Source organism: Crinia signifera, chromosome 6 (genome assembly GCF_055691185.1).
Source record: "Crinia signifera chromosome 6, ASM5569118v1, whole genome shotgun sequence".
NCBI classification, from domain to species: Eukaryota; Metazoa; Chordata; class Amphibia; order Anura; family Myobatrachidae; genus Crinia; species Crinia signifera.
This window is the reverse complement of record NC_139222.1, coordinates 141,701,298-141,724,013: the sequence shown is the minus strand read 5'-3', so window position 1 is coordinate 141,724,013 and position 22,716 is coordinate 141,701,298. Positions and strand designations below refer to the sequence as shown.

The following is a 22,716-nucleotide window of genomic DNA, read 5'->3' as shown; positions in this document are numbered from 1 at the left end:
TGATTAGGACTGTATAACTTGTTGCACACCTACACAATCATCAGCCTGTTCTGTGGATATTGGGTAAATAGCTGACGATTGTATGGGCGTGTATGCACTACCAATGCAGGAGCATTCACCAATAAATGGCTAACCTTCCGTTCCTATAGAATAGCCTTCACTCCCGGGCAGGGGCCCTTCTGGAGGAGGCAGTGTGCAGACTCTATCTGTGCCCCTTCCTCTCTAGCCAGCAGCACTATAGACCCGGTGTACTAGGGGCACTAGAGGACCCTAGTACTGTTCCAGGGGTAAATTTACTAAAGTTTCTAAGAAATTAAAACAGGTGATGTTGCCCATAGCAACTAATCAGATTATGTGTTTTCTACAGTGCTGCTGGTGCCAACATGGGAAAGTATTGAAAAAAAAAAATGGGTGCAGGGTGTGTGGTATGGGCCCCTGTGCACTATTATAAATACACCAGTGCTCCAGGGTCTGCTGCTGCCTGTCACAAGGGGTCATGCTGGGTACACTGCTCTGCTGATCAGGACCATTTCATCTAATCAGCCAAGGATCGGGAATGCGTGTACCCAGCATACCCTCTCCGTCACACAAACAGACAGCGCCACCCTGTGCTGCCCCAGGGCAATGAACCACTGACCGATGGGTAAATAGCCTGTCTGGAGGTCCCCCAATGCTCCATTACATAGATGGTAATACATTTACAATTCTGCACTGCAAACAGGACAACTGCAGTAATTAGATATTTGACCATACATGCAGGCTTTATTCTCCCCCTCCTCCTCTCCCTGGTGACAGCTGTCACGTGAAGCCCCCCCCCCGGACTGGACACTACATTTTGATGTCTGGGTCTGGTTTTTACCCATACTTACTAGTATGTTATTTCATCTTGACCTTTACACATAAGTCTACAGCAGGCAATGCCAGTGTGCTAGCTGCAGCTTCCTGTTTATTACAAAGATACAATTTTCAGAATTGCATAAAACATTTCTCAAGAACTGCAGTTCTAGACAGAGGGGGAAGGAGGGCGGCAGTAGAAGAAGAGGTTTAAAAAAAAAAAAAAGAATTTTAAAGTTTTCATTTAACACATCCAGATGTTCTGCTATTTGGTTATGTTTGTATTATAAGCTCTTGCTGTCAGGCTCCCTCGCTTTGGTTTATTTACATGATTGTGTACTCTTATGGTGTAATTGCAACATATTATGTAAATAAATGATGCTAAATAAAGAATGATACAGAAACTATTTTCTTCTGAGAAAGACAAGAGATAAGAGGTGGTAGAAAGATGGAGGATAGCAGAAAAGAAGATGGAGGCTCTCACTCTGAAAGCTATGGAAAAGCAGGACTGGGAGGGCAGGAGAGGAGGTGGTAGGCAAGCATGGAAGAGGGCGGTGCTATTACTGGCAGGCATGGGTGACTTTTCTAAAGAAACCGAAAGTAGGGCACAGTATTATAACTATTAGGTTTCAGGCACATGGAGGTTGCAGACAGCTGTTTAAGTAAGTGCATGTATTTACATGAATGTCTTTCAATGAGTTTGTGTGTGTTTTATAGTATCTGACACATCTATAGAAGTGATCATGTATATTTTCTTACAGTACAATATGCTGCTACTATGCATTCAGTGTTTCTGTGAATAGCATTAGTAGTTATGATAACCTGTCCATGAGCTGTTGTTGAATAAGCACTAGCATAATGGGAAATGTAGTTCCAGAGCAGATAGTGTGCCAAGGTTTCTCATATAGCGGTGAGGAGCAGCGATAGCCTCTAATTATATAGGATCCCTGATATAGTTGCAGGTTACAACATTTTGTGGTTCTCTTTTTACGTATATACTACGGTAGGAGGCATCAGATAAGACCCTTTGGAAAACATAATTACACTCCTCCTGCACCCACCCCTTACCACCACTGCTACTGATCTTTAATAACACAGGGGCAGATGTATTAAGCCTGGTGAAGTGATAAAGTGTAAGGTGATAAAAAAACAAAAATCAGCTGTGTTTGAAAGTGATAGGAGTTGATTGGCTGATGTGTTATCACCTTCCACTTTATCACTTCACCCCATTATACCTTTTCTCAGATATCATTTTCTAGTTTTCTAATTAAATGTGTGTGAAACTTGCAGTTTTGGCCAGACATGTGTGCAGCCAGGCATCACGGTGATAACCTGCTGATAGTGTGAGGCAGTTGGAATTGATGCCTTTACTTTTTGCACCATGCACATTTCCAGTTAACCCATAAATCTGCAAGAGGGTGTACAGAGCATTGTTTACTGAGCAGCTACTACTCGCCAACTTTGGAGGGCTGAGCTCCAGTAGTCTGTGATGGTGGAGGTCCATGTGTGTGGGATGGGGACTGCAGAGCACAGCAAATTGCTTTATTGTGATACCCTAAATATTTTGTCACTACTCCTAGCATTGTTACATTTCTATGTGTTTGTGATTGTGTGTTTATTGGGGGGGGGGGGGGGGGGGGTGACAACAATGAAGCAAGTCATAGCAATTGCATCTTTTGCACACAGCACCTGAGAAGTGGTGCGATGCAGGGAGTTGGCCACTTTCCCATCTCCCAGGAGCCTCTCCCCTAACTTTGTCAGTTAGTGAATAAATGCACGCTGCGTGTATACTGACTGCTATCATGTGATCTCAGTCAGATGTGTATTGTGAAATAGGAATGCACTGTGGGCCTTATTCTGGTCCGTTCGCAGTTTTGCCTGCGTTCACACGGGGACCGATGTTTTGTTAGTGCATATGCACTCGCTGGGTGCATGCATTTTGTTCTCCTGGTGCACGTACCCAACATAGCGGGCGTGGGGCAGAGAGGGCGGGGGCAGAGAGGGAGGGGGGCGCCGCCGGGCAGCCCCATTAGCATATGGGAACGCCTAGCAATTCATGGGAGTTCACATGAGCACGCCGGGTGTTCTCATGCTAATGTGGGCATGACAGACGGGGGGGGGGGGGGGCTGGCAGCTGACATCACCCCTGAATGTGCGTGCATATGTAAGGTTGCTCTGAGCAGTGACCATCGAAAGATGTGTGCCTGTATATTTATTTATAATATGTATATTTATTTATTGCCTTTTCTAATTCCATGAAGGTGGTTAGCTCAGTATTTTAGTAAGGGCATGCACTAACATGCCTATTTATTAATCAATTCTGCCATTAAAATATACTCTTTCTGTAAGTTGACCGGCAGAATTAAGTTTCCCTTAATTGTTTCAATTAGGAAAGAAGGAATTATTGGAGAGATCTGCTACTTTCCTTCAGACAGTAGCTGTCCCTAAAGTTTAGTATGGGCACATACTTGCCTACTCTAGCAGATCGGCCGGGTGGCCTCTGAAAATTGGGCGCTGGTCATGGCCCCCCCGGAAGGGCAGGCAAGTCTCTCAGAGCTGGCCACAGCCATCCTTGACATTGGACAGTCCGGTGGAGGTAATCTGGCAATGAATACAAGGGGCAGGACCCCAGTGACACATTCACGCATCCACACCCCCTCCTGCATGGGGCAGTCAGAAAGTCTGTATGTATGGTATGGGGATGGTCTTTTACAAGACTGATGTTTTTAATGCAATACCTACAATAGGACTTCCCGGCTGGAAAAGATACTTCAATGTGGCCTTTTTAGCATTGCGCATGTGTAGCTGGAAAGCTACGTATGGACAGTAGCTGCTAGTGGATCAAAACATAGAATAGATTGGAGCCTGTATATACCAGCACTTCAGATTGGTACATCTTGGCGAGAAAGAGTACTTGTGTCTGTGATAAGGCTTTTTATTATTTGTGGCAGGCTGCACATTTTAATATATATGCTCCTAAGTAGCCAAGTGGAGGAAACATTTTTTCCTTGACAAAATGGATCAGAAGCCAACCAAATTTGTTATAAAAAGAAAAATTAGAACCATATTTCAGAATGTTCTGTGCCTGAATCCTGTGCCTCTAAATAATCTGTTTAAAGCCCCCATACACACTAGGCGACCCAGGCCATGGCTGATATAGTTAATAATATCGGGTGGCCAATATTGAGTGTACACACTGAACAAAATTGTTCAATGACATCACCAGGACCCGCTTAACATGCAGGTCATTTGGATATATATAGCTAAATCGACCTTCATGTTCAGCAGACATCAGTGGTGATTAATGATGCTTGGTAGCGCGCATCGTGAATGATATTGAGTGTACACACTAAACGATAAAGCACTTTCTGAGCGATATCTTTTACTTTATCCTCTAGAGCAGTGTTTTTCATCCACTGTGCCATGGCACACTAGTGTGCCTTGAAATGTTCTCAAGTGTGCCCCCAGATCTAGACATGGCCAAACCAGTTTACTGCAGCCACTGTTCAACTGTTATTTACTGGTCTCTTCTTTTCATGTAAAGGGCCAATGTATTTTATTTTTGTTACCTGTGGAGACCAATGTGTTTTGTTTTGTTTTCTCTGTGGCCAATGCTTTTTTGTCCTGTGGGGATCTCATGGTGTGCCTTGGCAATTATAAAATCTTATTTAGTGTGTTGCAAGGCAAAAAAGGTTGAAAATCACTGCTCTAGAGGTGTTTATGGGGCTTAAGAATAATAGACAGAGAACTAGAAACCACTCCACTTCTTTAATAACCTGCTCAGCTAGCTATGCCACACTAGGAAACTGGTTTTATCCTTCGGTTCCTCTATGTGCCTACCATTGTTTCTCTTCTTTATGATACTATGCAATAAGGGAAGTTGCATAAATTATTTAAGTACATTTGCCTTGATCAGCAGAAATGAAGTTCTCCTACTGGTGCTTGTTTTTAGCCTTTAAGCCATATATGCAGTGTCTTCTTTATCAGTGCTGTGTAAGCTTAGGAAGGTTGTCAGAATGTATAATAAAACTAGTAAGTCCACTGGAAGCAAAAGCTTTGAAAGCTAGTCTGCTACCTTCTGTGTTTGTGCATGTGTGAGAAAGAGATGTTTCATCTCTGCCAGCAGATGGCAGTGTTTCGGAGACTCACGGACACTAGACATATATATAGATGGTAAACAGACCAGGATAAGGAAAGAATATAGGAACTGTCCACCTGCTGGCGCTATCGCAGCCTCTAGTCTGTACTATCCCACAGTTATCACCCAATAACAATTCACAAGACCATACAATACAAAAGTTTGGGGTTCCGGACTTCTGAGGCGTGGTATTTTTTGACAAGAGTGTAAGGCGTCGGAGTCTCAATCACTGTTGCCACCACCTTGAGTATTCACTCCCAATGTACCCGCTATGGGCTTACATAACATCTAGATTACCGTGAGTGGGGTACGCCCACCCATACGTATTAATTTTTGTCACATTCAAAAGAAAACTTTATAGGTGTACCCCCACCTTTCACTTGGTGAGTGAGGTACGCTCATAAAAAGGAAAAAACCCAGTCTTGTCCATTTAAAAGGACATATCACTATTAACACGAATCCACACAAATATATTCTTTTATTTTTTATGTATACATATTGGGAGAACAAAGGGTTGATCGAATAGACAAGAACCAGAAGATTAATACTAAAAAAATCACGCTACGTGCCTGTACTCCGCCATAGATACCGTGAGTGGGGTACGCCCATCTATCTCTTCTTCCCAGTGTGTCCATCTTGAGCTTTGCTGAACCATATGGAATGATATGTAACAGTTGGTTTTCTCTTTTATTTGGTCCCTTCCGTATATCGGGAATACATTGGGAGTGAATACTCAAGGTGGTGGCAACAGTGATTGAGACTCCGACGCCTTACACTCTTGTCAAAAAATACTGCGCCTCAGAAGACCGGAACCCCAAACTTTTGTATTGTAAAGACCAGGATAAGGATTTTTAAGCATCCCAAAGCAGGCATGTTCTGGGAAACTCGGCCACAGCTGTGTCTTACTCTTAATGAGCAACCTTAGTTAGTTCACATGTAATTTTTTAAATTAGTGGTACACACCTCTAAAGCTGGGTACACACTAGTAGATATATCTGCAGATCCATTGACCTGCAGATATATCCAAAGTCGGATCGGGCAGTGTGATCCATCATGACTGACACCAAAACCATTGAGCTGTCAGTCACCGGTGGCTGTACAGGTGGTTGGCGGATCACCCATACACACAGAACGAACCGTCGATATATTTTTAGATAATTAGGGCTTTGGCTGTGTTGCACAGCTGATACGATATATATATGTGAACAACTCTGGTCACAGAAATATTAATGCACCTTTAGAGGGTATTCCTGTGTTTGTTGCCACAAACAGCTAGGCTGCATGTACAGTAAGGTTCAACAAGTATTATGCTTTAGGTTGTGAAATCTAGGTCACACCCAGGAGCGACCCATCATTTGCAAGGTGAAGCTCCCCTCAGTGACCCGGCAATAAGCTGTTGTCACACAGGGGCAGGGCGGAGCATCATCGAGGGGTGGAGGAGGAGGTGGCAGTGCTTGGAGCTGATGCTGCCTCCTCCCTATAGTGTTAAAGGGACCCATGTCACTCAACCTGGGAATGCCCAATTGCTGGACCCGGGTTTTTCCAAATGGGGCTTTCACACCGCACATAGACCCGAGCCAACCCGGCAACAACCTGGGTTGGACCTGGGTTATTTGTGCAGTGTGAAAGGGGTATAAGTCACAGCTGATGCTGCTTGCCTTCATTACCCTTCTAACATTATCATAATACTTTCTCATGCAGCTCTCTCCTTGTAACATAATAACACAAGTGGATGGGTCATTGACTTCCACATGATTTGTACACTCATCTCTACTAATACTGCTTTCACATTGCAGAAATGGGTAATGACACGGTATTCTTAAATGGGACTTTAAAACGGGTCTGAGCCTTGAGACCTTTCACATTGCAGGTGAAAACCGTTTTAAAAATCATATAATATCATTCAAACATTCAACCCGTTTAACCCCCAAGGGACACGTTTCAAGCCATTGCAATAGAGCTGTTCAAACTGCCAAAAAAACACTTTAAAACGTGTAGGACTCTGCTTTTTAACCGTGTTGAAATACCGGTTAACTTTAACCGGTAAATTAACTCTGGCACTTTCACATTGCAGCCTTAAACGTTTTAAAATGGAAAAAAAAGGGCAATATACCGTTTTAAAAGTGCGATGTGAAAGGGGTATAATTCTGCTTACTGTTGTAAACATACCAATGAATCTGTTGGCTGCAGGTTGTTCTATTCTCTTGTTTTCTGTATACTGATGAAGCCTAGGCAGAACTTGTCGTGTATAATAATAACAACAGTCTGTAGGATTATTGTGTTTATCACATTATCTCCTGTTTTCAGGCTAAACAAAGATTTCAAACATGGCAATCGATTACCAAGAAGGTCAACAGCCAGTCTCCACCAGCACCCTGGATTACTCAGTCGAACTGTATCAATCTACTGGGGTTGTGAAAAACAAAATAAGTAAAGCAGGAAATCATAATGTTCTTCTACAAAATAAGGATGGACCCTGGAACACAGTACTGTTGAAAGGCACAGCCATAGAGACGGAAGGGAGTCCTGCAAAGAAGATATCAATCATAGCACAAGCTGAATGTAAGACTTTTAATTTATCCTCTTTACTGTATATCATTCAACTCATTGATCGTTATTTCATCTATGCCTTAAATACCATTGTATTTTGGGTACTTGTTTGATAGCATGGCGCCCCTGAGTTTGATTGTAGTGCATCTTATACAATAGCATCACATCGCATGCAATATAGCGGCATGCGATGCGATTCGATTTTTTATTGTACAAGTACCCTGATGGGTGCTTACAATGTTAAATGCACCCCCATTGTCAACGCCACCCCCAATATCAATGCCAACCTGAAGCGTGGCGAGCGCAGTGGTACGCGTGGAGTTGATTTAGATAGTGTGGTGAGGGGCGGCGGTACGCGTGGTGACGATTTTAGATAGTGTGGCGAGAGCAGCGAGCCACCGAGCCCGAAGCGTGCCCGCGAGCCCGCGAGGGGCGGCAGTACACGTGGAGTTGTTTTAGATAGTGTGGCGAGGGGTGGCGGTACGCCCGAAGTTGATTTTAGATAGTGTGGTGAGCGCAGCGAGCCACTGAGCCTGAAGCGTGGCGAGCGCAGCGAGTCCCTCGCGGGAACACGGATTACTTTACATGGATTCGGCGTCCCTACGCGGGGCTCGCTGTGCTTGCCACGCTTCCGGATAGTATTCCGCGTCCCCGCGCTGGGCACGCTGTGCTCACGACGCTTCGGGCTCAGTGGCTCGCCACACTATCTAAAATCAACTACACGCCGACGTGGATAGTGGGGGTATGAAAAGGTCGGAGGACACGTATCGCCTCCCTTCACTGTGCTCGCCAACCTTCGGGTTGGCATTGATAGTGGGGGTGGCGTTGACAATGAGGGTGCATTTAACATTGTAAGCACCCATCAGGATGCTTGTACAATTAAGCATCGTATCACATGCCATTTGCTGGCATGCAATGCTATGCAATATTTCATTTTACAAGCACTCCTGTTAATTTCACGGGAATATCGCATCGCACACCACTAAGTACGGTATGCGATGGGCGCCGTGCTAGGAAACAAGTACCGTATTTTGTCTTGTGAATTGTAACCACAAAGCTGTTCCAATTCTGAATTCTGCCACATAACCTGACCCTATATCTGCTATTACGTAAAATATCTTCATAGTATAACATATGGCAATGCTTTCGATTCTATTCTAGGTGAGAATAATCAGCAGATATGCCCGAGTTCTCAGGAAGGCCCTCTTTATATGACAGACTACAATCAGTACAGGTAATATGTCATACAACTAGCCACTTGCACTAATGAATTCTCAAAGATGCTCTGGCAATGGGTCAGTGCTAATTGGTCTAGTGGAAGTTATTCTTCTCGGCCAATAACAAGCAATAAAAAAAAAGAAACCTGTCTTGTCTCCCAAGAGACCCAGGTGAATCTATGTTTAGCCAATAAGTGCAAATACCCAAAATTATTAATTATTAATTAAAAATACGTTTATTTTGTTCTTTTGGTCCTGACAGGCCCATAGTTATTTGCCAGTCAGCTACTCCTGTGATCATCACCAACCTTCACATATTTTATTTACAGTTTATGTGAAAGCAATGAGCACATCCCAAATAATGTGGTAAACTCTACAGAGTGCAAATTGGCACAGTTACCGCGTTCACCAAAGAGCAAAAAAAAGAAACGGAAACGGAGTGCCAAGATTGATACACAAACAGCAAAAAGAGGCCAGGCTACCCCAGAACAAGAGACCCGGACACCTATCCCTGTGCAGGTAATTGTTACACATCAAACAAGAGAGGGGACCCAATAACAGTTGAAATTGTGAGGCAAACTAGTTACCTGAATCAATAGTGCCATCTTGTGGTAACTATGTGTTGTACGCCATAGTTTCTTTGTCAGATGGCAGTCTAGTATGGTCAATGTACTCTTTCAGAATATACTCTTTCAGAATATATCTGTATATAGACACTACCTATAGGTTTGCTCAACAATCACCATAATTGACCAAAAATGACTTACAACTGCAGTTTTGCCAAGATACCATCTCTTGTCACCATGCCCTTGTTTCTGATCACGTTATGTATACATCTTCTCATTATAGTAAAATGTCCCCGTTGTGGAACAGATATGTGCTATTATCTACTGAGCGGGTATAGCTCTATGTATACAGCTATTAATTCTATAAAAACTCTCACCTAACCCTACTTAGAATGCTATTATGACCATGCATTTTCTGTATAATGCGCACAAGATTATGTAGACTGTATGTCACATCCAGTTTCTGGATTCTCTTCTTTTTGTGTTTCTGGTGTTTTATGCAGGATGATGACTCCCAGTCAAAGCAGTGGTTCAAGGATGATACGCTGGACAACTGCTCTGTCCAGCAACATAATGGATCAACCATCCATCACCCTCTTCATAACAAGGAGCACTGTATTAAAAAACCTCATCATAAGCTTATCGCTCCATCACAATTTTTATATCATGTGGGGGCTGGAAAACTACAGCCTCCCACTTCCCCACAAGGCGATTCACGATATAACAATCGACTGCCTGGAATTATCAGCGCCTTAGGTCTAGATGACTGGGAAGACAATCTGAGCCCACATTATGGCTTCTCCAAAATCACTGACTCCTGCATAGACTCGAAAACCCAATCTGTGGAAGAAGGGGTGTTGTTGGCTCTGAGGGGAAGCGTGATCAACGGAGTGAAACACAACCTGTGCACTTTAGCCAAGGCTTGGAAGAGTGACGAGGAAGAAGACGTGGACAATGAAGGGATCCTTTTAAGAGAGGTATAACAATGCACTGGATTCAAATTTGCAACAGATATTTTAATATAAGACATTATTACAAAATCAGGACTTATCAAAAAGAGGCCATAACCAGATTTTGGTATTCAATCTTGGGTCGCGGCTGTCGAGCTGGCCCGACAGCTGTGACCAATGTTCCCTCTAATTTTACGAAGGCTGTGTGCGGCTAAAGATTTTGGCTGTGCAACTTTGGAATGAAATTTACATTTTTGTGCGTCACTTATATATAACTGGAAAATGATGTTCAGCTATTTTGTTAACTTTACTTCAAAATTATATTAAACATTTAAACATTCAAAATACAGTACACAATGTAGTTAATGGGTGAAACACACAATAATTGAGTCCACAACTGCAAAAAGAGACCACTGCTGCTTTGTGCGCTCAGTTGTAATGTCTGTGCGCACGCTCGTCAAGGTGTGTGCGCGCGCACGTGCGCACAGCTTAGAGGGAACACTGGCTGTGACCCTTTCCCGTTCTCCTCGACCAAGAAATCGCAGGTGGGATTCAATGTCCCATCTATAGCGGGGCGAGAAGGGGGCGTGGTCGCGAGCTGCTGTCGGGAAGAGGTGAGCTGCAGCTGAGAGCTCGTCAATTCCAGGCCATTCTCGGCAGAATGAGCCCAACTGCTTGTGAAGTCAGGCTCGTTCTGCTGAGATCCCCTGTGCAATGCAGTCGGGGAAGACAGCATTGAATAGGGCCCTGCAGCCATCTCCCCATTGGGAGATGGCTGCGGGAGATTGAATACCCCCTGCCCTCATCATCCTTAAAAACATTCATATACTTTGCTCTAAGCATATACTTTTGCACTGCAAGCACTCCTTTTTTCACAATATTTTAGTGAAAAAAAGTTAATAAATCTGTATCTTTGTCCTTGCTTACAAACACTCCATCAAACACTACTTACAAAACTTTATTGGATAATCAGACCATGAACAATGCATTTTGCCTTGATGTTCTCACGTTTAAAAACATACATGTGTTTGCTGAATTGTGGCATTAAGCATATCCCAGCGCTCTTCCATTTACTTGAGTAAATAATTACGGAAAAAGCTAAGTTTGGGCAAAACAGGCAGTCATATATTGGGCCTGATTCTGGTTCACTTGCAAAAGCAAATTCCAAAAATCTCTCTCTAATGGATAACACCATGTGCACTGCAGGGGGGCAGATGTAACATGTGCAGAGGGAGTTCGATTTGGGTGGGGTTTGTACTTCAAACTGATATCTATATTGCAGTGTAAAAAATATTTTAAAATGACTACACAATAGTTAAAATCAAGACAGAGGGTTTGTTACCTTGCAGAGGTTTCTACAGTATATGGTGTTGGAGTTTACTCAGTCCTGGTGCGGCATGTGTATTGCCATACATTAACGGCAATGTGGTGCGGCATATGTATTGCCGGACATTAACACTGCTTGCCCATACACACTGGAAAATAAATGTATAATATGTATATATTGGCAACATTACAGCAAATCCATTCCCACTTCTTCTTAGGAGCTGAAGATGGAGGATTATGAGTATAGAGAAGATATCCAATGGATGAAGTGTGGAGAAGTACTGGGCAGTGGAGCTTTCGGGGATGTGTACCTGGGAAAGGACAATAAAACAGGATTCCAGTTTGCAGCCAAAAAGGTAACAATGGTACAGCATGCTTGTGTGTCTGGATGTATACAGGGACAGACAATACACCAGACAATCTTTGTGAATTAAAAGATCAACAGTATATAGGTAGACAGCCAATAGGCAGACACCAGGTGGTCTACAATCAGTAAGTCGACAAGTTTAAAAAAACTGCTGATATCATAGTGTGATGTGATTCAAGAACGTTTGGGAACCAATAGCATGGGTTATATGCAGTGGTCGAAGTGGGGCGGTATACGGGGGTATGCCATACCGCCACTTTAATCTGAAAGGATTGCTCCCCCTCAGGATGCTCTCTGATCACTCAGCAGCGCATATTGTGCTTTTGTAATACCCCTGTACAACGGGGCAGTCTGGCTGGGGACGTTGATGGACAGGGGGGTGTCCGAAGGTGCGCACTATATTCACTCTTTGCTTTTCCATACCCCCACTTCAAAATTTCCATACCCCCACTTCAAAATTTCCACTTCGACCACTGGTTATATGTATATCACTTTTTCCCTTATATACAGCACACCATGTCACGTAAGGGGCCCATACACGCACTGATTTTCCCGGTGCGATGTGTGCTTTGAGATGCGCGCTCCCGCGGCATCTCATAGCACAGTACAAAAAGTATGTGCTGCACATACTTTTTGTACAGTCTTTCGATCGAATTGCATGCACATCGCATGCGATGCAATGATATTTAGCACAAAACACACAGCAAAATGGGTATGTGGGTATGGGCACCTGTAGGGCTGCTGAAACTCCTGTTAATAAAGGATAAGCCATATTAAGTACCAGTGAGAATACACACTTCATGACAGATGACATATGGGGTCAACTAGACCTATTTCATACAATTCAACAAAAAAGATCAGTGGTGTTCTATCCTGTGACTGACAACGTCACTATTATGCAGACACCTGAGTCTGTGTGACAAGTTTATTGTTTCCTAGCTAGCAGAGATAATGTGCACACAAGGGCACACAAGCAATGTTGCTGCTTGTCTGAAATAGAATAATCTATGCTAGAGTTTGCCAATTCACTGTACAGCATACAGTAATCATGTAAGGTAAATAGATAGGACAAGGGGCTCAATTGCAAATATTCAGCATAGAAATTGCTTGAAATGAGACCCATTTCCACTTATTTTCCTCAATGTCTGACCTACTACTCCTCTTTCTTCCAGATTCACAAGAGCAGATTTCGATCCCAGGAGTTGACATGCTGTCTCTCTGTCGATTCTGACAAAATACTCCCAGTGTATGGGGCAGTCCGAGAAGGACCCTGCGTTACTGTGTTTATGAAGTTAATCAACGGTAAAGTTTGTAATTATCATAAGCAAAGCACTTTATATGCAGTATATATAAATGGCCAAAGACAACAATATGTAACACTTCTTTGTACATTTGTGGGAAGTATTCGCACTTTAATAAAGTCGCAATGGGCAGTGGCCCAAAACATACATGAGTGCAGCCTTTCTATCTATCTATCTATCTATCTATCTATCTATCTATCTATATATACAGGATACGACAGGCCCTTCAGGGTCCAATCAGGGCACTCACCAACAAGTATAACCAGAAAGGTTTATTTAGTACATCACCAAATAGTGGGGGACCGCAGTCCTGGTCGACGTTTCGGCCGATGTCCGGCCTTTTTCAAGAAGACAACCACACAACCAAGCAGTAGCAGGGATTGAAGTCACCTACACCTTGACATAGTATTTTTGGTTGTTCGGCACTCCGGACGAAGAAATCACATACCGCGGTGCCCTTAAGAATTCAGACACTTTCAATCATGTCCCATGTCCTGTGTCCAGGTACTGGGGAAGGAAACGGCACTCGCGGATTTTGTAGAAACAAAGTTTTATATATTCAAGGTGACAGTGTATACAGCATTATCGACATTTCAAGGCTGGTTAGCCTTTTCTTCAGGATGCGCTGTAAAGTGCAAATAGTGCCTGTGCAGTGAAATAAAAACTGCACAGGCACTATTTGCACTTTACAGCGCATCCTGAAGAAAAGGCTAACCAACCTTGAAACGTCGATAAGGCTGTATACACTGTCACCTTGAATATATAAAACTTTGTTTCTACAAAATCTGCGAGTGCCGTTTCCTTCCCCAGTACCTGAACACAGGACATGGGATATGATTAAAAGTATATATATATATATATATAACAAAGAAATTAGAACAAAGAAATTATCCCAGTGCGCCCTACGTAAGAGTGTCCTCCACCAGACCAATAATAGAATACAGTAATGATTCTGTAACAGGAGTATTTAATATAAATGATTAAAAATTACAATAAAACATCATTTTCATCTGTATATTAATTTCAGTCAGTACATGGAAAACCCAACGCGTTTCGTCGACCCAGCGACTTCCTCAGGGGTTAATTAATCTGAGTGGTGGAGAGAAACCATATTACACACTACACGGGTATTAAGTGGTATAAGTCTAATGGACTTGGACTGTACATACACAGTCCAAGTCCATTAGACTTATACCACTTAATACCCGTGTAGTGTGTAATATGGTTTCTCTCCACCACTCAGATTAATGAACCCCTGAGGAAGTCGCTGGGTCGACGAAACGCGTTGGGTTTTCCATGTACTGACTGAAATGAATATACAGATGAAAATGATGTTTTATTGTAATTTTTAATCATTTATATTAAATACTCCTGTTACAGAATCATTACTGTATTCTATTATTGGTCTGGTGGAGGACACTCTTACGTAGGGCGCACTGGGATAATTTCTTTGTTCTAATTTCTGTCTTTATCCCCTACTAACAGAGGGGACTTCCCTAGTTGCTGCCCATTCCAACCTATAAATTTTATAGCGCATTGAAGGGGTACTTTTCTTGTTCATATATATATATATATATATATATATATACCATCCAAATCCCTGGAATAGGGATAACAAACGGCACTCGGAGATGTATATTGAATTCAAACAGACTTTAGTGATGGAGGGTGACGTTTCGGGTATTAACCCCGTCTTCAGACCCCAATCCTACAGCAATGTGACCCAAAATCAAACTTATACTCACCACGCTAACCGCTCTCCCAGTGCCTCAGTCACACCCCACCGCCTTCCTGTGTATTGAAACGCAAGCCGGAGGTTGCTTGGCAACCTGGCTGTGCATCCGTGACCGGAAGTGGGCGAACTGTGTCTTTCGGCAGTGATGGGGCGTGACTGAGGCACCGGGAGAGCGGGTAGCGTGGTGAGTATAAGTTTGATTTTGGTTTTGGGTCACATTGCTGTAGGATTGGGGTCTGAAGACGGGGTTAATACCCCGAAACGTTACCCTCCATCACTAAAGTCTGTTTGAATTCAATATACGTCTCCAAGTGCCGTTTTTTATCCCTATTCCAGGGATTTGGATGATATGCATTGAGAAATTTAATGTTATCTAATGTGTACATGGTAAAATGAATACTTACCTATCCACAAAACAATAATACACATAGACACATTACACCACCACATCCCCAAATAAATTCTTTATATCCCAATACATTAGTACATAACGTTACAACAGTACAACACCCCTCATCATATTGTTAACCAACCCACCCCTTCAAGATAAAATTAATACACCCCCAGATAATATATATATATATAATATACCCAACCCCCATTGCCACAGGTTGTGGTCACTTTCTCTTTTGGGTTCACCCACATAGCTGGCTGGGCTGAAAGCAGATTATGGGAACGGTGGCAGTAGTAAATTCTACAACAGGTTGTACTTAACAGTGGCAGGAATGTATTTATGGCAGAAATTCCCAAGCATGTCCCTACGGCTGTGGTTCTTCAATTGATTATGGTACTTCAAATAACCGGTCCTGGGGACATGTAATAAGTGGATCAAGGGAGTGATTGAACATATATTGATTTCCAAATTAGGAATGTCATAAGGTCTAGCTTTGGATGCTGTCTTGTTTTCTAACAAGCTTTAATATCTGTTATTCAGGGGGATCTCTGGGCCAGCTGATCAGAAGAAGTGGCTACCTAACAGAGGAAAGGGCCCTGTATTACATGGAACAAGTATTGCAGGGCCTAAAACATCTCCATGCTGCCAATGTGGTACACGGGGATATAAAAGGTAAGTCCCTCCCATTATCTTTGTGTTTGCCCATTTTGCCTCTCTTACAATCTCCCTAGTAATCAGCCTGTCTCTATTTACAGCTGACAATGTTCTCCTGAGTGAGGATAGTAAGACTGTGTATTTGTGTGACTTTGGGCATGCTGCACATCTCCCACCTGGAAAGTCCAGTACTCAGTTAGTGACAAGTAAGTGACAATGCTGTGCAATTCCCAATTCCCTGAAACATACATAGTTTGGTGAGAGTTAAATAAATATAAGATACAGTGAACAAGTTTCTTTGAAGAAACAAGTTCTCGAACGTGTGGACTGTAACTGGCCAAAACAACCTTTAATGAAATAACAGAAATGATCACATGATATACTGTAGAAAACATAATAATACTGATATAACCTACACACTGCACTGAAGTTACATACTGTATATTTATTTGGCTCTGGAGCATATTATGATAAATCCTTACAAATCCTTACTATGGTTAAATGCAGGAATGAAAGCAATTACATGGAGGAATCCCTCCCACCTAATTGCATTAATGTCTGTCAAATTACAAGCGGTTATCTGTAAAGTCCCTAAACAAATGCTGTGTACACACGGTACAATTTGACATTCGATTTTAATTATATAGTCAAAAATACATCTTGTCGATATCCCTTCCTGCTTCATCTTGTTAAAGAGGTGAAGCAGGAAGTGTTAAAGCGCTACTGTAATACATCTACCCATGAGAAACGAGATAAAATGTGTAATTTACATGGGGTATAGCCTAGAATTTATGAATGGCAAAGTATTAAATACACATAATACCACAAAACCTTTCACATACTGTATAACAGATTATGAGGAAGATGTACTAAGTTTTGAAGAGTGATAAAGTGGAGATAAAGTACCTGCCAATCAGCTACTAACGCCCAAGTTACAGGCTGTGTTACAGTGGCAGGAGTTGATTGGCTGGTGTCTCCACATTATCACTCTGTGAGGCTTAGTACAGCTGCCCCTCTACTGCACAACTAAAGGAGAGGGTATTATATAAAAACTAAATTGAGGTAATAAGGAAGCGTTTGTAAATTGTTATGGTGCATTGGTATTGTAATTGTGCCTACTATGTTCTTACAGATGACTATGTCCTGGGTACTGAGACACATATGGCCCCAGAGATAGTACGTGGAGAACCATGTGACACAAAACTAGATGTGTGGAGTGCATGTTGCATGTTCCTTCATATGTTGAACGGCTGGCATCCATGGAGCCGCACGCACACTGCTCCTTTATGTCTGAAGGTAAGTTGCTGTATAGGATACTGTGGGTCAGATGTACTAAGCTTGAGAAGTGATAAAATAGAGAGTCATAAAGCACCAGACAATCTGCTCCAAACTGCCTAGGCACAGGCTGTATTTGAAAAATGACAGTTATGAGCTGATTGGTGGTTTATCACTCTCCATTTTATCCCTTTTAAAAGTTTAGTAAATCTGTCCCTGTATCAGTAAAAACAACTTAAAATTCAACAATAACTTGGTTTATTTGCAAGCAACATTTGTTTTAAATCAAGTTACAAATCTATACAATTCTCTTGGCAGATTGCTACAGAACCACCACCTATGCAGGAGATACCCCCCAGCTGTCACGTGCTAACCCGTAACCTTATAGAGGCTGGATTACAGAAAAATCCAAGTAACAGAGCAACGGCAGACAAACTCCTAGAAAAAGTGAATGTTGCACTCACTGAAAGTAAGCACTGTAATCTTTGGAAAGCAAAGGTAGTGAGCTGGCATATATTGGTATATATTGATTCAATGATACATTATACATCTGTCTAAACCTCCATATAAGTGGAGATCTAGGCACAGATATTGTTCAATCTGATATACAGAGTTGCATATTTTAAAGCTGAAGTAAAATACTGTGGTAAAGAAAAAATGCAAATAAAGTTGTATTCTGTAAATGTAACTGAAAAAATATTTAGCAATCTAGATTCTTGTCATCAACTAAAAACAAGTAATTCAGGAAGAACATGTAATCATTTCCTGGACTAAACATCTAGTTTATTCTCTGTGGCAAGTGCTGTAGGACTCTCAATAGAGCACCACAAAAATGTACATTCATTTAATTAGTACAGGTGAGAACCCGCATTTGAGAGGTGTCTGTCCAACCATATTATTTTTCAACTAATTTTATGGATCACACATCCTCAGATACCCAGCTTTCTTGTAGGTGAGGTGCATACACAATGGGTGTATATACCTAGTGTGTAGCGATTTTCACGGGGGGTAAACCACTTTCTACAGTAGGAGAAAGTGGTTTACTCGGCCTGTGAAACAGGGCGACGGATGGCGGTGGCAGCCGGCAATGATGTGGAAGTGCGCATCAGCGCTCACCGCTCATCAACCGGCCATACACAGTAACAGATTTTGAGCTCAAAGTAGCTCAAAACAGGAAAACTGAGCTACTTTGAGATCAAAATCTCCTATTATGTGTATACTCCTAAAGATCTGCAATTTCAAACCATTTAAACCAATAAAGAAAACAGAGGAAACTGTAAATTATAAACTTTAATTAACATGTTTTTTTTTTCCTAGTGGGAGGACTGAAATTCTCACAGAACTCAGAATACAGAGAACCGAGGAGATTCCCTGCTGTCTCCATTGAAGTACCAGAGGTCAATCATAAATCCACATTGTGTGCTGGAGAACTTGGGACTATGTTCAACTACCACATGAAGGACACAACAGAGGCACCACCTTTAACTCTAACTGACAAGAGTGGGGATCAAGCTAAGATCTCATGTGACATGGAGATTGAGCGCTTAGAAATAGGTCAGTTAGTAATCTACAAACTGGACAGTCCATTAAAGATAAAATGATATAAAGTGTAATACAGGATATCTTCATTGTTCTTATTGGTCCAATGAATAAGCTGCGTACAAGCATGGCATTGTGCACGGATGGCTAACTGTGCATGTGAACCCTTTAAAACTATAATGGAGAACGCAGCTGCTTGATGCTGTGTCTCAACAATTGCTTAACACATTACCCTTCTTTTTGTAGATCTGTACATGGAGAACCTCTCACAGCCGTTCTATATTGAGGAACAGCAACAAATATTTTTGAGTGGTGATAGTCTGGAGCTTCTGCCCAGCCACAAGGTATAAATAAAAGCGAATAAGATGCCTATTTAGCAATTACTATTGCAGTACACCCCCCCACCCCCTCCCCCCCAAAAAAGTTTTCAGGGGCACCCACAAATAATAAGAATGCCCTGAATGTGTATAGCCATGGATTACAGCATATATTGGAGAAGCAGTCCTCATAGTTTCTATATATACTTTGTAGCCAAATGAGCAATGCTACGAAATGTGATGTATACCGGAGCTTGGCCCCAATAGCTAATGCCATCTCCCTGTCAAATATTGTGGTCTTAGCCCTGCTTATTTTGTCCAGTAGTGTTACACCATGGATGGTTGCACTTCTCCTGGCCATCTACAGCAATCCTGAAGTGCTACCCTTCATTGTTCATAAACTGTCCAGCTGTATATGTGCAACCACATAGATTGTTGTCAGGTGATACTCTAGCCAATCAGATCCAGGGCTGGGTTCATTTTCTAGGAAAATATTGTAGGACAACCCCCTTATCAAATGCATATAGGCTTAAAAGTCCTGGCTGTTAAACATAGCTGCAGAACTGGCTCTGTATAGACCTCATTATTATTTATTTATTTATTAACAGTTTCTTATATAGCACATACAGTACATATTATTTTTTTTTGAACATTAACATTAACAGTCCCTGCCCCAGTGGAGCTTACAATCAATGTACATGCACACAGACATTCTAGGGTTATTTTGTTGGGAGCCAACTAGCCTACCAGTATATTTTTGGATTGTGGGAGGAAACCGGAGTACCTGGAGGAAAGCCACACAATTACGGGGAGAATATACAAACTCCGCACAGTTATAGCCATGGTGGGAATTGAACCCATGACCTCAGCGCTGCGAGGCAGTAATGCTAACCGTGACATATATGTGAACAGGGCTGCCTGCTCACTGTCACAGCTCGCCCAGTCAGTATTCAATTGTTGCCACCAAGCCTGACAGTCATTGGTCATCCTATGGAGTGGCGACCCTATGTGGCCATTTTACTGGGACTGCCATTGAGCCAGCCCTGTCAATGCACATCCCTAGGCCCCAAACCATTGTGGTGATTGCAGGCTTCTGACATTTGACACATGCCCACACAGAGGAATTTGCATGTGAACATGACGATGGTGATAGCCAATGACATCTCTTCACTACTTTCAAAGTGCAGGGCCTGCCCATGCAATGTATCTTAATACATTTGGGCAAATCAGAATTTAATATTGCAGCCAATACCAGCGCTAAGAAATTATAATTATCTATCACGGACCCGATAAATATTAAATATGGCTCTATGCTTTATAAATTGATGTCAATACCCTTTCAGTTCTGTTCCTTATTTGTCATTTCTTTCACCTAAGTTTTTTTTAGCACATGTTCTGCAAAACTATGATTACGTTTCTTCTCCTGTTCTCTGCTATATAGGACTCCATGACTACATTGGACACTAAAAGTTCTGGGATTCACTCGTGGGAGAGCCAGATGGAACCATGGAGCTTACAGAGTGGTTCTTTGTTCAGCGGTGGAGTCACAACAGCCCCCAGTTGGTTCAACGGTAAATCTATATAATTAAACCTATACAAAACACATTGCAATAGACATATGTAAATGTGCTTAGTTTAGTATACGGTTATACAGGTCATGATGAGTGGTAAACACTAGTTGTTGTGAACTTATGTGATACAAAAATACAACTTTCATTAATACAAAGGGTCCAATAGAAAGTATGAAGCGGCAAAGTGGTCTATGACAGTGGTGACACCCAGTTCAGTAGATGAGAGTTTGTGCATGCTCATAAAGGAGGCATGGCCTCATGTCCTCTCATGTGCTGAAGCCGCTTTGTAATGCTGGACACTTACCGCCAATGTCTGTGACTTCTCCTGAGGCATTCGTGCTGCCTGCCTCCTCTGTGGCCCACTGCCTCCACTCCCAGCAGCTCAGTGATGCTGATAGGGTGACACCATAATAGCTCTGCTATTTTAGAGTCGCCTCTTTAGATGGCTTTAACAAATGTGACCCGCACTCCCCTAATGGAGCCACTAGTCAATCATACTGAAAAAATTATCATGTGCACTCTTCAACAACCCAGAATGGGAGCTATCATTTTCAGAATGTGGACTATCAATCTCTCTGTTCCTGATCATGATAAATTGTTACAGTGTAACTTGATAAACTATGACCCTATAACGGCTGTGAATGCAATATCAAGGGAAAGAAAAGAATGTCACGGTGTAATGCACTCAGCAAGAGGTTTTAATAAAATTAACTTTTATTTGAAAAACATAGTTAAAATGTAGGGAAGTATCGACATACATAAGGACAAACATGTAAGACACAAACAATGTGAATTTAAAAAGGATATACAATCCTCACACAGAAGGGCCCCACTGTGTTGCTTTCCCCTAAATGACAATAATAGTTTTATTAACCCTCAGTGGGACCGTTACTCTATTGACTGTATGTTAACTGATTGTAAGGTTTAATTGTGCCTCAGCATTGCATGTTCTCCTTTGGTTCTGTGGACAATTTAATTCTCAATTACATATTATTCCCAATAATCGGGGTAGCATAAGACACACAAAACTGGAGATTTATCCTGCTGTGACTACCTCAGTAGTCCTATGAGGTGCTGAGAAATGCTGGTTTTTAAACTTAATAAGTGAACAATGCAGTGTTTAAATTTGAGAGCCGCTTTTCTTTTCCTTGAAATTGTATTCATTCTATGTCCTGTGGTAGCACACCCTCTTTAAACTTCACCGTTTCGATAAGGTGTTAAATTCCTAAATGAGGGTTAATGTCTGTTAAATACTAACCGCATATTCCACCTGTGCGAATTACATCTCTTCCTTTTCTTAACGGCCGTGAATGTGTTTTTCAGGTGTCAAAGTTAAATTGAAAACCTTCAGTGGGGAGATGCTGCACATTTGGGAGTCTGGCAGGACAAAATTGGCAGACCTAGCTGTGGGAATAAGCAGTCAGGTATGAAGGAGAAACGGTGTTGGCTCTGCTTAGCATTGTTTATACAATAGGTGTCTTAATTAAGACTGTTGTTGTGCCCCCAATAGTTAAACTTATACCAGGCATGTCCAAACTGTGGCTGTTGTGAAACCACACATCCCAGCATGCCTTGCCATAGTTTTAGCATTACCTAATAGCAAAACTGTGGCAAGGCATGCTGGAATGTGTAGTTTCACAACAGCTGGAGGGCCATAGTTTGGACATACCTGACATATACTGTGGCGATTTTTAAATGTTTTTCTATTTACCCCCAACATATATCAACTTAATGCTCCTCTTGTGGCCCCTGTGAAAACCCAGTTCCTAAAGAGCAGTCAGCTAGGCTGCAGCCATTGGTATGGGCAGTTTTCTGGAAAAAAACTGTTAAATTGTAGCCCACTCACTACAATGGCTAAACGATGGCACCTTAGCATTTTTTCACAGCTCCCTTAGGCCAAAGTTTCTCAGGTCGATATGTACTAAAGGCCTATACACACTGGGCGACTTCGAGCTGAAAGTCGCTCAAAACACCAGGTTTGC

At 42.2% G+C, this 22,716-nt stretch overlaps 1 protein-coding gene across 2 annotated transcripts in view; it reads left to right on the top strand.

Annotated features, from left to right (window-relative positions):
- Nucleotides 1-22,716, top strand: part of MAP3K14 (mitogen-activated protein kinase kinase kinase 14) — a 38,893-nt gene that overhangs the window by 10,571 nt on the left and 5,606 nt on the right. Inside the window, exons 1-15 of one of the 2 annotated variants that reach the window (XM_083147470.1) lie at nt 1,335-1,496; nt 7,280-7,534; nt 8,684-8,756; nt 9,069-9,258; nt 9,809-10,282; nt 11,800-11,937; nt 13,121-13,250; nt 15,919-16,050; nt 16,134-16,238; nt 17,165-17,328; nt 17,626-17,776; nt 18,625-18,861; nt 19,093-19,190; nt 20,605-20,734; nt 22,058-22,158. In XM_083147470.1, coding sequence (XP_083003596.1) covers nt 7,300-7,534; nt 8,684-8,756; nt 9,069-9,258; nt 9,809-10,282; nt 11,800-11,937; nt 13,121-13,250; nt 15,919-16,050; nt 16,134-16,238; nt 17,165-17,328; nt 17,626-17,776; nt 18,625-18,861; nt 19,093-19,190; nt 20,605-20,734; nt 22,058-22,158 — 2,358 coding nt within the window. In that variant the 5' untranslated portion in view covers nt 1,335-1,496; nt 7,280-7,299. Of the gene's footprint in view, nt 1-1,334; nt 1,497-7,279; nt 7,535-8,683; nt 8,757-9,068; nt 9,259-9,808; nt 10,283-11,799; nt 11,938-13,120; nt 13,251-15,918; nt 16,051-16,133; nt 16,239-17,164; nt 17,329-17,625; nt 17,777-18,624; nt 18,862-19,092; nt 19,191-20,604; nt 20,735-22,057; nt 22,159-22,716 lie in introns of those variants that run through there. The other variant, XM_083147469.1, reaches the window with a different exon arrangement.